Below are 18290 nucleotides of genomic sequence, written 5' to 3' on the forward strand. Positions count from 1 at the left end.
CAGTGTTGATGGTCTCCCTGTAGGTAATATTTTTCATGAGAGAGAGAGAGAGAGATTTAGAAAATTTCCCAGAAGTGACACAAAATGAAGCTCTATTACTGATAAACTTAAAGACAGTGAAGTCTATCTAAAGTCTTAAAATTCACCTTTGTTTTGGAAATTAAAGCTACATTACCAAATATGCTCTCTCTCTCTCTCTCTCTCTCTCTCTCTCTCTCTCTCTCTCTCTCTCTCTATCACACACACACACACACACACACACACACACACACACATTAATAATTTCCAGTGTTAGCTGTGCTGCACTCTTGGCTAATGGAAAAGATTCTATTCCGTATAGTGTGTATGCCCATATGATATACCACCAAGTAAGTATACAGATGACCTGTATAGTTATGCACTACTGTTACATTTTTCTCTCATTTAATTATAATTCCAGTTCTGATGTTCAGTCTTATTGGCAGGAGCATTGCTTATCAATCTAATACATTTCTAGCAAAAATATAAGCTATATATGGAAGGGCATAATAAGCCTGAAAAAACATTTCTTACCACCATTCAAACCTTCAAAAGCTTTCTCACACAGCATCTTAAAACACAGGTTTACATAAACCACTAAAAAGCAGCAAATATTTACAGCTTGTGGTTACTATCTAAAACTGACAGACAATTTTTCAAACATCACATTGAGTATGGACAGATTTTTGCAAACCTTATCTTTTAAAAAGCATAGAACAAACAAGAAATCTTCCATTATGAGTGACATTGCTAATAATTGCAGCTGACAATTAATCAGCCTGAGATACACAAACTTTAAGATTATTATGCAATAATTTTTGGAATAAAAACTGAGCAAACCTATTACGTGTGTCCCGAGAAATATTTGCATTCCTTCCTGGGCAAAAGGAAACAGTCTCTATGTGATTATTTATTGTCAACATAAACTTCGGTCCATTACATAACAGACACCTAGTAATACAACAAAGAGGCTCAAATCTTAAGAATTCCAATTTTTTTTGTCACTCTGAGAAAAACATTTCTATTTACAAAGTAAAGGAAATAATATATCGCGAAAATTATGCCGGTGGAAAATTCATGAAAAGAACTGAATAACAAATTCCAGTAAAATAATTTTCTGTGGTATTTTTGTTACAAAATAAATCAGTTTAATGACTGTTATTAACACATGTTCACTTCATGCAACCTCATACACAAAGAGGCATGAAATATCTATTAATAATGCCAGTTTGGAAGATTTATAAACACTTATGTTTTCCAGGAAGAGAGAGTGAATGAATCACAAAAAATATATAAGAATGGTAACAAAGGAAGAATAGCAGTAACAATAACAAAAACAATAACAAAACAACAGAAATAACAACAATAGCAAAAATAACAACAATAAAAATGTTAGCATAAAGTAACAGGAAGAACTTTTCACTGTATCAATACATTAAAATCACAGATTTAAATCATTAAAATACTAGAAGCTAAGATTTTCTTCACCAGATGCTGGCAGCTATCATCATGTTTAAGAAACTGACACTAACGTAAGTGTATTTCTGGATTCTCAGTAGTTTCTTAATAAATACTTTGCTCTCTCACAGAAACCATGTTCCTGTAACCCAAAAGAAGGAATTTTTCCACATTAGGTAAATGTTCCAAAGTGGTGGACATGGTAAGCGCACAACCTATAGTTTTAAAAAATAAGGTAGATACACATACGGAACAACATTTTATCCATTTATGGTGCTGTAGATTACTGTAACATCATGGCTTTGTTTTTCTGGTTGCCAAATGCATTACCAGATGGACAGTTTTCACTGACAAATTGGAATTTAATTTAAAAGGGAGTTCAAGGCCTATATGGCATAGCATCAAATCAAAGTGTAGATAAAACATATGCCAAGAATTTGATGAGAGTTTTCACTGAAATCCTTTTTAAGTAGTACAGTTCATTAATTTACTCTAAACTGAATCAATTTTAATAGGGAAAAGTAGAAGCTCAAGGTTTCTGAAAACTTTACAGTGGAAAAAGATTAAAGCTCTCACTTCATGATTCATTATTATGATAGGATAAATTCATTTACATAGACAATATCACATTTATTTTGTGAACTAATCAGTTAAATAGCAGACTGCTATACATAAAAAAATATTGTTCAAATTGAATAAGAGCTGAATAAAGAAATTAAAAAATAAAGTTTTTGTTATAGTGATGGAAATGGTTCTAATAAATTATATACTACAATGAAGTTACTCTATGAAAAAAAAATCCAATTGCTGGACGGTATATAGCAATGCAGGTACAGGGACAGGGGCAACCAATATTATAGAAAAATTAAAGAAATCTGTGGTGGTATAACTAGGTCACTCCTAAGAAACAGATTGACCACCAAATTACTTAACAAGTTACACTATAATAAATGAACTTTTGGTTTCAGTTATGAGAATTTAACTTCCTGTGTATCTACATGAAGTTAGCAGGAAGCTGCACACTATTGTGACTGGGGATGAAGATACATAGTTGTCATGGCAAGAAGAAAAGTATATGCCCTTTCTTCAAGAGGGAGACTTGTTCTTTGTAACTATCTTCAATTGTTACTCTATTTATTTCTCTAACCACTCGCCATTTTTTTTCTGTCAAGACAAAGCATGTAAAAATATGACACAATGAAGTGTCACAGGCTAAAATGCAATGTCAGATAAACTAACACATGAAAAACAGATTATCTGGCAAAAGTGGTCATACAATCAATACATTGTAAGATTTCTTGTTTACACAATGATAGTCACAGTCTTAAGCCATAAAAGCACTCATAAAAAAGCCTCACTGCATACCACAGCACAAAAAAACAAAGCTGGTATCTACTTTTCTACTGTTTCACAGACAAGTATCTAACAACAGTTTTCTGTCAGATCCTATGTAATATTCATGTTTACATATGGTCATGAATTATAATCTAAAAAGTACTACAGCATGAGGAAATACTGCTTTTCCACACACAAAAATAAAATCACTACAACACAATTTAAAACAGCATATAAAGGTTTTCATTTGAACTTTCAGGATAATCACTGTTCTCCTGAACAGCAATAGTGGGATAGCAACAATTTGTCATTCAATGTTCCACTACAAGTTTACAGGTAGCTGAAGTATTTGTATGAACTACTTCAATGGAAGATTGTTGCTGAGATGACTGATTCCCATGAAGCAGGCTGAAGGGACAGACATTGCTTCATAAGAGTCAGTCTTTTCAGTAGCAGGCTAGATAAAAACCTAATAAGTTGTATCTTATAAAACCTGATTAAAACTGTTTGCCACTGGCCAATGACTAAAACATATTGATGTTTATACATGCCATTTAACACTTGCTCAAAAAATATGTTTTGGTGTAAAAATTATCACGTCAACTGATTTATTTGCCTACCTAGAGTCTATTTCTGTTTTGACACTCACATACGGATTCTGGAGGATACGAGGAGTTGTTTCCATTACTCGCAGCAGTAAATTATCCAGATAGTCTTCAAGATCTTTCACTTTCTTGTTTTGGTCTTCAACAGTGAGCTGAAGGTTATATATTATTGAAATCAATTCCTGAAACAATGATTAACACATGAAAAACAGTATTCATGACAAACTGAAGTAGAACATCATTTCAAATATGAAACAAATTAATTAATTGTCTTATTAAGAAGCAGGGAAATATCATCTTATGGAAAATTACACAAGACACTAAAATTCAAGTTTTACGCACAGAATTTTAAGTTCTTACAGCCAGAAAAAGTTCTGGAAATACAATAAAGGGTCATGAGCCGTGCTTGGGTAGCTCAGATGGTAGAGCACTTGCCCACGAAAGGCAAAGTTCCCGAGTTCAAGTCTCGGTCCGGCACACAGTTTTAATCTGCCAGGAAGTTTCATATCAGCGCACACTCCGCTGCAGAGTGAAAATCTCATTCTAGACCCCTACTGACAGCACAGTATAATGATACATTAAGAATTACTTACTTCTTTGGTATTATTTTCATATTTTTGGATAACAGAATCTGGTGTTTTATTCCCACAAGTACGGACTTTTTTATCATCATTTTCACCACCTATAATTATTCGCTCTTCTGCAGTAGGAGTTTTCACCTCTGGTATAGCTTCCTCATTCTTCGGATCACCTACAATACAAAGAAGTTAAATACGATAATTTATAATCGGTAATTATAATGAGATAAGTGGCAGTTTATACGAAGAGGGCTTACAAGCAGTACACATAAATAATTTAAAGGCATCACTATCAACATTTGTTTTATAACAACATGCTAACGAGCATTATAGAATCCACACAAATTACTGGTGTTGGAACTAACCGCAGAGGTCAAACAAAGTAAGAGAAAGACTTGATGCAGAGAGCCACCTCACGACTGCAGCTCTGCCTTACTGCAGCACACTGTTTTTGTTTTTAAACTTTTATATTTCTAACAGTTCTGTTGATGCCTATGTATCACATCCTCCATATTATTATATTTATTTACTTTGGTAAAATGCAAGCACTGACTTCTGCCATTCTTTTGATCTAGCTTTACCTTCTTGCTTCACAGTGATTTCTCTGTTGTGACCACTATATCCCATTCTGCCTGGCTCCCTTTCTTACAACCCTTGTAAGCTGCATCATCTACCTTATTATGGCTGGATTAACTGGTGCAAGTACTTAAGGAATTTTAGTAAGTTGCTTGGGAGATCAATATTACTGGCCTGCATTTAACACAAAAGGTTCCATCCCCCCCAAAAACGTTGCCTGACTCACAGTACTCTGAACAATGTTGGACAACTACAGCTTATCAAGGACAAGATGGGTCATCAATTGAAATTAAATTAGCATAAGCTAGAACATGACAGTTTTATGTAAAAAGTGTTCTCACAAGTAATACACAATGAGAAACTGTGAACATACACCCCTCACCACCCCCAGTCCCCTTTTCACAGCGAACTAAGGTTGTGGAGCAGCCTTCAAGTGTTACGCAAATATTTCTAACAACTGTATAGCTCTATTAATAAAGTAAGATACAATGACTGTTTTATATATTTTTAATCTTCACTTTTTTTTGAATATATATGAAGTTGGCCTCTATAGCAGAAGGAAATGGTCATTATCAACTACAAAATTTAGCAGTTGTGAATGAAAAATCAGTTTTAACTCATTGACAGTTGCTGTTACTCTCAAAGAGGATATGTCTCCCCTTAGAAAAATATTGTGTCAACATTATGGTTTTTTCCAAAACATTTAAAGCAAAAGTACGACATAGCCAAATCATAGCCAAGGTTTTTGAATTCAGAATGTTTGATGGTAGTCTTCTAAACCAAATATTAATACACTGAGGGTAGTTACTGTCTTATTTTGTCAGCCACATGCAACTGGGCACCTTTCATTCATAACTTGTCCAAAAATAAAAATCTACCCTCTCCCATTAAAAGCCTGCCAGAATCGCACACGAGTACACTTCAGTTGAAAACAGTTGTTCTTACTGTCTTCACTCCAATGGCTAGTTCGACCCAGATCTCTATGCAAGTCTATCCTGTGCAAGTACCTCCACTTTGCACAATTGTTGCAATCTACATCCATTTTAACCTGCTTCCTGTGGTCACACCTATATTCATACTTAAGAATGTGTCCTATCCACCCACCTCTTCTTTTAGTCAAGTTGCGTCACAATTTTTTTTTCTCCACAGTTCGATTCAGTACCCCTTCTTTAGTTATCCCATGTACTCTTCTAATTGTCAGATTTTTCTGTAGCTCCAGATTTAAAAAGCTTCCATTTCCTAATTGTCAGCATTCCTTTACACACCACATTTCAAAAGCTTCCATTCTTTTTCCACATGAACTGTTTATTGTTCTCATTTTGCTGATGTATGAGGCCACACTCCAGACAAATACAGTTTGTTTCTACCTTCATCAGATATTCTGCAACTCAAATAGCGAAACTTCTCTGCTACCACTGTAGACACTACACGTTCTGTTCAGCTGATCTTCCAAGTTCTTTAGTATCCCTGACAAAATTACAGTATCTTTGGCAAAACCTTAAATTATTATTCCTTCTCCCTGAACTTAAATCCATATTTTTCAAATTTCTCTTTGCTTTCCTTTACTACCTGCCCAACATACAGATAGTAAAATGGGGGAGGGAGTGGGCTACAACACTGTCTCATTCCCCTCTCAACTACTTCCTTTAATGCCTTTTGACTCCTTATGCCACTGAATGGTTTCTGTCAACAGCCTTTTCCTCCTTGTATTTTATCCAAACTATCTTCATAATTTCATAATGTGTATTCCAGTAACCTTCGTCAAAAGCTTTCTCAAAATCTATAACTGCATTAAATGTAGTTTTGCCTTTTAAAACCTATCTTCTAAAATAAATTGCAATGCTCAGCATGTTCTTTTATTTTTTCAGAACCCAAAGTGATTTATCCAGAATTAGTTTCTTAAAGTCTTCTGATTCATCTGTAAATAATTTGCGTTAATATTTTGCTGTCATGTGATACTGAACTGATTGTCTGCTAGTATGCAAATGTTCGTACTTGTTTTTGGAATTGAAATTACTGCATTCTTCTTTAAGCCTGAGGATATTTCTCCTCTCCCATCTCTCCCATATACACTGCATACCGGGTGGAATAGTTTCGTCATGCTCGATTCTCCCAAAATCTCAATAATTCTGAAGGAATGTCTTCTACTCCATATGTCTTGTTTTCACTTAGGCATTGCACTGCAGCATCAAATTGTTCTCAGAGTATTATATCTCTCATTTTGTAACACTTATGCCTGATATTGATTAAGACAATTTTTAGCAACCTCCATGTTCCCCGTGGGTACTGTAACATCTATGTTATATATGTTCTTTGATTTTAAACATATGGAAATTCTGTAGCATTATGTAAACAGAATTAATTTGTAATTTTTTAAAAACTATGTTCTTTCATAGTATAATGAAATATAAAAACTGGAGTAAGTCTCTCCACAACAAAAAGGCTTAGGTGAAGTGTGAAAGGTGGTTTTGGCACGGAGTAGTGCGAGATATCTTTGTGGAATATATAGTCTGTGGTCAGCAGACAATGAACTAACATCCTGAGTGCTTAGTGAGGCAGGGGCTGCATTGAAAGTGGAAGAAATATGCCTGAGATGTGGATTATTATTTGTTGTTATATGATGGTATTTATTGATTTGCTTTGAAACAGGAAATTCTGACACCAAGAAGATATTTCAAATAGCATTTTACACCAAGAGCCATGATTGTACAATATGCCTTTGCTCTGATGCCACAGAAAAGTGCCAATGCCACCACATTCAGTCAAAGTAGGCATTAACGTTGTATTTACATGCTTGGACCAGAAGTATGCCGAAGTTACCAATAAAAAGTTTTCCTATTTAAATATGTCATGAATATTTGTTTATCCTTAATCATTTACCTTTAGAGGGTCTATTTCCTGTTACTGAGATATTCCAGGTTTTTCTCAAAGTTGATGAACTATATAATCAATATTGTTAAAAGTTTTTGCTAACTTTGGGGAAGAATAACTTTGTTAATTGATTAATGAACCTTTTCTATGAAGTGTTCAACATTGTTATTAAAGTACCTCAGGGAAAGCACAGTAAAACAATAATTGTTAACAAATACTAAACTGAAGCCTGAAATTTCAATTACTATTCAAATCATTGCACAGAATTTAAATTTTGCAAAGTAAAATAGTTGAGTACAGAAAACAAATGTAGGCTGCAACATTTCAAAGTCCCAGACCTTTCTGATTTACTTTACAGGTTTGCAATAACGTTTTTGTTTGTGAATTTATGACTGTGTGTATTATTACTGTGTATTATTAGAAGTGTTCGCATAAAACCCAATCAGTAAAAACAACAGCTTCTAGGTTCCCCTACATCAAATCTCTGATTTAATAAACCTACAGTAAAAATTTATATAAGGTTTAGTAATTATTCTGCAAATATTTGTGCACTTGATAAAATAACTGGCACTAACTGATTAAAACTGTAACAGATTAAGGGTCCATAAAAACAAAGAGTGCTCATGTCAGTTAAAATAACAGCTTCGTAACTTTTTAAAAATTACTGTCTTTCAGCAGTAAAGTGTTAGAACCACCTTATATCTGAATTGTTCCACCTGTTGGTTGGCACATTGTGATGAGCATTACCAATCACATTGTAAAGTAGACAGTGTGTGTTAGTGTGAAACAATTTGTTGCCATCACACTTTAAACACTTATCTATTTTATTACATTTTAATCATTTATCTGTCTCACTTATGAATAGTTTGTATGCCAACACATACTATGATGTGCTGGTGTTATCAAACCGATTTCATATTCGTGTATAGCAGTTAGTTTACTTTGTTAGCAGTATATTTACTTGGAATTACTTTCTCTAATTAGGCTGATGGCCATATTCATTTGTATGATCACAGATTTACTTTCCAAATGTAATAATGTAGGTTCGATTCCCCCCAGAATAATTGTTGCCTCCTTTCAATACACAGCCTTTCAGATGATGAAATGCTGTCCAGTTACTTTCCATTAACACACGTCAAATTTCAAATCCCATCAATAAAGTAACATTATAACTGACTTGCTCATACAGTAATAACCTAAAGTGTTACAATTTCATCTTTATCCATGTCTTCCTCCCGTTCTGTAACAATGACTTCATGTTTCTTTCCCTTATATGGCCCTTCTCTATGTTCTTTCCACCTCGCTGCTTTCCTTTCTTTGCTTAGTACTGGTTTGCCATCTGAGCTTTAGACATTCATACAGCTGCTTCTCTTTTCTCCCGAGGGTAAGCTATAGATGGCATCAATCTCTCCAGTCATGCATGCTTCTACAAACTTGCATTTGTTCTCTAGCCATTCATCTGTTGCCACTTTGAACTTTGTCAAGTTAATTGTTTAGATTTCCACACTCTCTTTTGACTATTTCATCTGAAGCATTTTTATTATTTCTCCTCTTATCGATTACATCAATATTTTGTGTGTTATCCTCGGATTCTATTGTACACTGTCTTTCTGCCTAGTTGATCTTCTGCTGCCATCGTTGTTTTATCTTTAAAAGTAACCCACTTTCATTCTATCATATTCCTTTCCTCTGTTTCAGTCAAGTGCAGCCCAATACTCCCTTTGACACTCTGAAGAACCCCTGGTTCTTTTAAATTATCCAAGTCTAACTTCCTATCTTTCCAAAATTTCTTCTGTTTCAGTCTGCAGTTCATTAGCAACAAATTATAGTTGGAGTCCACATCTTCTGCTGAAAGCATTTTGCAGTTTAAAATCTGGTTTTGGAACAACTATCTAACAATTATACACTGTATCTGAAACATTCTGGTGTGTCTAAGTCTTCCCCACTTATATAACCTCCTTTCATGATTCTTTGCAATGATTAAATTGTGCTCTGTGCAAAATTCCACCAGATGGCTTCCCCTCTCCTTTCTTCTTCCCACCACGTTTCCTTCATGTCTTTTCCCTAAACTACTGTCCAGGAATAATGTGTTATGGAGCATCCATTCAGCTAATTAGTACCAAATATTTGGTTAATAGGTACCTCAATATTATATAGTGAATGGCACTGAATACTTTGTAACTAAAAGCATGCACTTGGAAATCAAATAAATGTTTCATATTTCTCTTTACCAACACCAACTGTTGTCTTTTCATTTCACCTGCTCTAAGTTAATTTTTCCATCAATGTACTGCTTGTCAAACAGCATAAACATCTACACCAGTCCAGCCAGTCATCAGTGTCATAACTTCTTGAATCACCAAACATCTTACCCTGTTATCATCAATGGGATCAGATAACTGTTACATATTTTTCCACACACTTCTATTCCCTTCATTGGCTTCTTACCCAGCTGTGTGAACACCACAAGACAGCACTATATTCATAAGACAGATAAAGCAGCTACTACTAAACAGCACCATATAAACAAAGTTTAGTAGATACTGGAAAGAAATGTAAGAAACACACTTTATCTGTGCAGAAAACTCACCTTTACGAAAATGTTTATTAAAGCGTCTTGCAAGTTTTGAGATATCTTTTTCTTTTGTTTTTTCCTTTTCTTTATCATCATGTGTGATGGTTTCAGTAACATTTCTTGGAATATCTTCATTAACCTTTCGTAATGCTGCCACTGGAGTGTCTATTGTATTTGCGCGGACAATTGCTGGTGTGCTTGCATGAGTGATGTTATCAAATTCTTTATCTTCACACTGACTCATAGTAAATGACTTCGATGTATCCCAAGACCTTCTCTTTAGTGTATCTGAATTATTAATAACTGAATCTGTTCACAGAAAAAAGCACATCAGCTTCATTAATATAACAACAATATGTATAATTTCGAACATAAATTTCCAGTACACACAGATAATGATTGTAATTATTATGAATCTCACATCAACTGAGTACCTTCTGAGCTTGAAACAACTTGTAACAATAAAACCTGAGGATATGACAGCTCTAACTATAGGATGGTAGACTGATGAACAACTTTAGTGATGAAATGGAAGCAATGGACGTTAAATAACAAAACACTGTAGGTTGAAATCACTACTGAAATTGTCACATTATTTCTGAAATTATGGAATATTCCCCCCAAAAAAAGAGTAAGTAAACTTTTATGTACACTCCAGTCCATCTGATGATTCTGATGCTTTTATGGAAGTAAATGTAATCTTGTTTAAGCCCAAAAACACTGGGCATTACACTAATTACATTCCTTACAACCCAAAATTCTGTAAGATTCTCAGAAATTAGATTTCACTTGAGTATTACCAATGCTGGCCATCTATATCTGATTACAGGAGGACAATCAGATGCAGCACAGGACTGATATAGATGACTTAGTGAGACAGTGTATTGATATGGTGACATGATTTAGCAACTACTGCATATTATTCCAGTTATTTGGATGGTCATCTGCCAGTAAAGTGTGTTGTTTGCCCTTCTTCAGTATCCATTTTCCCAACTTCATTTCTGTGATTCCACCACACCGAAAAGTGGTCAGGGACTGTCATTAACTTCTCCTTTTGCACAATTTGAGAGATTACAACAAGACAGTGGCAGATTTACATATAACTTAAAAGACTCTTCATTAGTGTTACAGTGTGTTATGTCCAACACTGAGTAGTCTTGTTTAATTTTATGACACTCAAAAACTTTGGCTCCAGGTGATGGCAGAGGGAGCTCCACAGCAATCACATACAGTAATTTTTCAAGAAGAAAGACGATGATAGGGTTCAGCAATAGGGACATTGACAGACATGGTGTTACCAGTGTCATGTAGTGAAAGACAGGAGTACTGTATCTTTTACAGCCACTTGTATGTTACAACATGTGGGTAGCAGTATTCAGACCCACTGGTCGCCACATGATTTAGAATGGGGTCTGATGAAAACAGATGAAAGTTTGTTTACTTTGGTCCACAATCCATTTAAGCTCTGCATAAAAATGAGATCACATTAACAATAATGTCTATCATCATCTTCACAATGTTTGTTCCTGTAAAACTATCACAACAAGCAGACTGCATGTTTTTGGATTTCCAACCAATTTGACAAAAGAATTTTTTTGTGACCTAACCATCACCTTAGGCTGCACCACATGGTGGCCTTTCATCTTACACGTTCTTGTTGATTGGCCTCCAACTAGACTTTGAGATACTGTCATTGTCCCACATCTTTTTATAGCAGAGTTCCAATTCTAATGTCCAGCATGTCCTTTAATATACAGAATGATTCAAACTAAATTTTTCCGATTTGAGCCAGGGTAGACAGAAAACCATTTACCGTATGGTTTCACAACTTTAGAGGAATGATGTTCAGACGGCCGGAGGTAGGATTCTCATTGTTGTTAGTGTTAGTGTCATGACTTGCTGTGATGCACTGGCACTGGTATAGCGACATAGGGCTGAAACACAAACATCAGTGTTCATTACAGTTGCAGGCAGTCAACACAGGTCTGGACAATGTGAGCAGGGCTTTACCTGTAAAGCTGTTTTATGAAAACACCAAGAATAGTGTAGCTGCTCTTTGTATTAATGCATTAAAGGAATATGGAGAAGTTCTCTTTCTGCACCGAGATTGAAGAACCTATTCGGAAGTTTGAATTAATTGGCAATTTGCGAATTCCTTCTGGGAAAGGCCCACGGCCAAAAATTGTTGAAAAAATTACTGTTGCCATGACTGAGAATGATGGGCGCAATATGTGAGCTTCAAGTAGTGTACAAGCTGTGCCATGACAGCTGAACATTAAACGGTCCACCTTTCGAAAAGTGCAGTAAACTGGGAAATAGTACCTCTAGTGCCATTTCAGGCTCTTGTAGATACAAGTGGTTGTCACATTGGGCTATGTGTGTAATCTGGAACATAAACATGGTATGCAATTGCCTCTCATGTGGCAGTTAAAATGTATTTCTTTCAGTGGTTTATTTGTTATTTCTCTTCCACATGTTCCTACAAATGTTTCCACGAAGTTTCATTGTCCTACATCATTTGTTTTTCATGGGGTCTCTCAGAAGTAGTGGAAGTTTAATTATAATTGTCCTCCACATTCGTTTTTCTGTTATCATATCATTAAGCCTTGCTCACTGTTTTAAGGACTCTGATGAACTGTGTGGCAGGTGAGATCCTAAGCCTTCCTTAAATTCTGAATGTGTGTATTTTCTATATGTACAACAGGCCACAGGTATATCCACTCTTCTCTTAAGCCAACAGAAGCAGCAAGGCACATCAGCTGTTAATGAGTATTGCCTGGGATATAATTAGTAAATGAGAAACAAGGCCAGTATTGTGGCGAGAACTCTTGAAAAGTTTCCCATAGAAGATTGGCAAGTAGCCTCCTGAAATAATTAATGGCAAACATCATATAGGGAGGGACTGAGGTCTCAGATTCACTAATTTATGGTATCCCCAACTTAATTTGTTGAGATCTTCCCAGCAATCTCATCTGAAAGGACATTTTTCCATGGGGGAAAAAAACTGCAGCAAGGAGTATAGTGAGCACTGACAATTAACCTCTGTTGTACATATGGACACAATACATGAAAGGCAGTGAGCACAAATAATACCACTATTTGCAGCACCTGAAGGGGGAGACTACATTGGTTGTCAGAATACTGTCGCAAAAATGTATCAGTGTTATGCCCCAGAATGATACTCTGGGCAGATGTGAAACATTTTTGGTTTCCCCTCACTGGAGCCAGTGCCAGATTTAAAGCCAAGGCAGTCTAGTACGTAATATCAAGATTGGAATGCCGACGAGGAAGAATGGGCAATATTGCATGCAGAATGGGTAAAACGGGCGTACCAACAAATTAACTGCTGCACATCATCCGAGCTGGATGATTGAAGCACCGATGCAGCAGAGTGACCTCAGAGAGAAGAGAGTGTAATGTTATTCTACTGATCACACACAGTGAAGTAACAATGTGTAAGTTGTATGCAAAACTGACTTTCAGAACACACATGCTGCAGAAATAACTAAACTGAAAGTCCAAAGAGAAGAGTTCTGACACTGCGGTGCTTTGCAGAGCACCGTCGGGTCCAGAAAACTAGGCCACAACTGGTCATTCTTGCCACACAATAACATCATTGGCATAAGCTGACCAGTATAAACACTGTTGACTTCCAAAGGCCAGTTCTCAGTTTGCATCTAACCAATTCAGAGGGGGACCTGTGACACGCTGTCTGTTGTCCAACAAGTTGACTTCAGTCTACAATACAACAGCCAGGCCCATCTGAAGTACTTAGCTGCCAAGGGCTGCTGCCATCTCATCTTTGCCTTTGCTGATGAGATGACTTGGGTGCTTCCTACCACCACGCCTGCTTGATGTCTAGCTGATTGTACCTGGTGAGCTGCTGAACCATCATCAACCTGTGGGATAGCAATACCTGGCACCATCTGACCTGCATCTATGAGCAAACACTGGCATCAACACAGGGAGCAAAAGGTCATTTACAACTTGTACAGTAACTCAACTGCAGTTTTAAAAGTTGGAGGGCCTGTAGAGAAAGTGGTGGCTGAGAAGGGAATGAGACAGGGATGTAGCCTATCCCCAGCGTTATTCAAGCAAGCTGTGAAGGACAGCTAGGAGAAATTTGGAAAGGGAATTAAACTTTAGGGAGAAGAAATAAAAACTTTGGGGTTTGCTGATGACACTGTAATTCTGTCAGACACATCAGAGGGCTTAAAAGTGTGGATGAACAGAATGTACAGTGTCTTGAAAGGAGGATATAGGATAAACATTATCAAAAGCCAAACAAGGGTAATGGGATGTAGTCAAATTAAAACAGATTATGCTGAAGGAATTAGATTAGGAAATAAGAAACTAAAAGTAGTAGACTTGTTTTGATATTTGGGCAGTAAAACAACTTATGATGACCAAAGTATAGAGGACACAAATGTAGAGTAACAATGACAAGAAAATAGTTTCAGAAGAAGAGAAATTTTTTAACATCAAATATAAATTGAAGTGTTAGTAAGTCTTTTCTGAGAGCATTTGTCTATAGTTGGCCTTGTACGAAAAGTGAAACATGGCCAATAAGCAGTTCAGACAAGAAGAGAATAAAAACTTCTGAAATGTGCTACCGAAGAATTCTGAAGATTAGATGGACAGATCAATTAACTACAGAGGATGTACTGAATAGAATTGAGGAGAAAAGAAATCAGTGGCATAACACATTCTGAGACAGCTGTTTTAGTATAGGAGGGAGGTGTTGGGGGTAAAATTTGCAGTGTGAGACCAAGAGACGAGTACAATAAGCAGTTCGTATTCAGAGTTGAAGAGGCTTGCACAGGAGAGAGTAGCACGGTGAGTTGCATCAAACCTGTTTTTGAATTGAAGAAGAAGAAGAAGAAGAAGAAGAAGAAGACCACCACCACCACCACCACCACCAGAACAACAACAACAACAACAACAACAACATCTTTCCATTTCATAATCAACTACCAAATAAAACCAAAAGGCAACACCAAGGGAAGACTTAGTGGTAGCATATTTATCTGCTGACATCACATTTCTTGATACAATACCACAAATAACTGTACTACAAGATGCATTCTGGAGAGATCTTTAATGCTGTGTATGTTAGCTTTGATTCATGCTTAACATTTTTTGTGTTTTCAATTCTAAACTTGAGAGATTTAATGATTTGTGTGTTTACAATCTGCAGCATTTATGAGTTTGTGCAACAAAACAGTGATGTTCCCATTTGTTGGTAGATATTCCCTTGTATGTATGTTTACACAATGGGACACACTGACTCCTGAGAGAGAGAGAGAGAGAGAGAGAGAGAGAGAGAGAGAGAAAGGGGGGGGGGAGGAGATTTTTTCACATAAATGTGAAAAATCTTAAACATTCTTTACATAAAACAAACATGTCAGCCTACAATTTCGGAGCTATCTAGCAGTAAAGGGCTGCAAATGAAGAATAAAGATGCAGAATGTTAATAATGTTAGTTTTATTTAAAAAGCTTTAAGAGTTCTCACACAAAAAAATCAGAAGCAGTACTTTTCAGCATTTTCTTGTAATATTACACAACATATTTCTATTAAATTAATAAGCAAGTCCCAGCGACTTTAAGAAAACACAGAAGTGCACAAAAATTTTGGAGAAAGGAGGATACAAACAATCTCTCCTTTACATTTCCGCACTTATCTTATCTTATCTTATATTACTTGATCCCTAGAAAGCATTAATCACTGTTATGTTGTTAACTGACATTCAATTAGAACATATCATACCAAAAACAATGCATTTTTGATACACCTTCAATGTGCCATTACTTTGAAATGGCATACTTCCCAACACACATGTTGCAATTCAAAAACAATGAAATGCCAACATTCTTTCACCACCAATATGATGTTTCCCATCATTTTCTAACAACAAATCATGCAAATAATGATGCATTTTTGAGAGATCCTTAATGCACTGGTGCTTTAAACTAGCATATATTCTAAGGATATGCATTATAATATAAACTCAACAATATACAGACTTAAAATAATTAGGACGAAACGCAATATGTCACCATCTACGTTCTGCTTGTGACACAGGATGGCTAGGCTGTAAGGACTGAGCCAACAGGAGGCCCATAAGAGCCGTACTCTGTAAAAGCCACACTCCCAAGCCTCTGGTGCATAGAGCTAAGTGGAATTTCAAGGAACAGCCTTAAGACTAATTACTGCCTGTTCGCAAACATCATTTGACATCAGATGCCAAAAATGTTGACTGTCATTCTGTAAATTCATGGCACAAATATTTGATATCAGGGGGTTGCCACAAGTTTCCCCAAGTGAAATTCTCCAATATTTTTCTAATTTCCAAACAAGTTTTAGCATTTCCCTGACAAATTTTGAGATCTCAAGGGTATGGAAAGACATAGGTTGACAAAAAAATATGACTTCTGTACTTCTCCCTCATGTGAGTAAAAAATCTTAAAATACTAACATCAACATCTTTTGTAGTGAACTGCTTTTAGATGGAGAAAGCAAGCCATATGGTATGTATATTTCAGTAAGACCACTGTTGTTATTTTATTTCAATACAACGAAACACATCCGGTGACAAAAATATGCATTTCCTTGGAGTTGCAAGAGAGATTTAAAATACCTTCACTGATTACAGAAATAACCTCAGAAAAAGTAGGCCTCTTGAAAGAAGTGCATACCGTATTTACTCGAATCTAAGCCGCACTCGAATCTAAGCCGCACCTGAAAAATGAGACTCGAAATAAAGGAAAAAAAAAATTCCCAAATCTAAGCCGCACCTGAAATTTGAGACTCGAAATTCAAGGGGAGAGAAAAGTTTTAGGCCGCACCTCCAAATCGAAACAAAGATGGTCCATTGCAATATGAGACACAATTTAGGTCGAATGAATGACAATACAGCTACAGTAGTTTGGTTCGAGTCGAAAGCTTAGCAGTTAAGCTTTACCAGGTAGCCATTGCTATGCGTCAGGCACTCCGTCCGTATTTATACAGATACCCTTCCTTTTTCACGTGCTTCGTCTGGTTTGAATCGATTGCTTATTTTGCTTTAATCTGATAAGTGCCGTTTTCTATGTTATAGGTGTTTACGCCAGTCACTCTAAGCTGAAAATGCATTACTATACTGTGTCATGCATTGTTTGACGCATTCGATAGTGCGTGTTTATGACCTGTCGCTGCTCGCGGCATGGCTTGTTTTTGTGCGTGCTACCGCCGCCTACAATTAAAAAAAGAGAGGAATCGTCTCATTAGCGAAACAATGGCAAGAGACTGCTATTTGTTGTTAATTACACTGCTGCTTTCTTTGATAATGATCAACAAGAACCAAATAATAGACTGCGTATGATAGAACATGTTCTGAACGAGAGTTTGGCGAAAATTTTTCTCCGTTTGAAACTCTTTGCGGCCGCTTCTTTAGTACATCAAATTCTGCACAGAAATTGGTCATCTTAGATTTAAAAATCTAGTCAGTTGCCGTGCTTCATTTCTGACTGTATCACTATTAGGCATAAGAGTAATATGAATATAAACATGACACGATACGTATATTCTTATGCGTTTGCTGTTGTCTCACTCTAGTTTCGTAGTTTATTTGGCAGACAGGATTTAAATGAGATAGAAGCAAACGCGAAAGAATACATGGCAAAATGTTTATATTCGTATTATTCTTATGGTGAAGAGAATACTGCATGTGATTCACATTTCATCAGGTTCCTATTAGCAACCATCTATTCTCACAGGTAGGAAAAAATTCAGAACGTAGAGTTGGCCATATTCTCAAAAATCCCAGTATTACCAGTCGGATTTTCGTAGTACATTGAAATTCGAAGATGAACAATACGGAATTTGTATTTACTTCGTTGGATAATGTATGAAAAAGCAGTGGTCGAAACTCTGGCGGAGAAAAAAAACTCGTCTTCCAATTTTTTTTTAATTTTATTTACTGACACAGAGGTTTTGGCACCAGTATTTATCTTTGTGCGTACAAAGGATGCCTGTGTAGCGCTACATATATTCGACGGCAGAAGTTAGTCGTGGCGGCACCTATCAACATTTTTCAGAACTTCCGCTTGCTTTGCACTCGATTCTAAGCCGCAAGCGGTTTTTTGGATTACAAAAACCGGAAAAAAAGTGCGGCTTAGATTCGAGTAAATACAGTAAGGCAGGGAAGAGTTATGTACACCAACACTATAGGTTACCACCAATAAAATGTTAGTTCTACTATGTTCATTATTGTCGGCTATTATCCACTGCGTTA

At 36.2% G+C, this 18290-nt stretch overlaps 1 protein-coding gene across 2 annotated transcripts in view; it reads right to left on the reverse strand.

The window, feature by feature from the left end:
- Nucleotides 1–422: 422 nt before the first annotated feature.
- The window catches only part of LOC126184657 (rab11 family-interacting protein 1-like), a 111267-nt gene continuing 93399 nt past the window's right edge, over nt 423–18290 (reverse strand). Inside the window, exons 9-12 of one of the 2 annotated variants that reach the window (XM_049927137.1) lie at nt 10032–10325; nt 4010–4167; nt 3461–3598; nt 423–1618 (exon numbers count right to left, since the gene is read on the reverse strand). In XM_049927137.1, coding sequence (XP_049783094.1) covers nt 1571–1618; nt 3461–3598; nt 4010–4167; nt 10032–10325 — 638 coding nt within the window. In that variant the 3' untranslated portion in view covers nt 423–1570. Of the gene's footprint in view, nt 1619–3431; nt 3599–4009; nt 4168–10031; nt 10326–18290 lie in introns of both variants that reach the window. The other variant, XM_049927136.1, reaches the window with a different exon arrangement.

This window comes from Schistocerca cancellata, chromosome 4, assembly GCF_023864275.1.
Source record: "Schistocerca cancellata isolate TAMUIC-IGC-003103 chromosome 4, iqSchCanc2.1, whole genome shotgun sequence".
Lineage (NCBI taxonomy): Eukaryota > Metazoa > Arthropoda > Insecta > Orthoptera > Acrididae > Schistocerca > Schistocerca cancellata.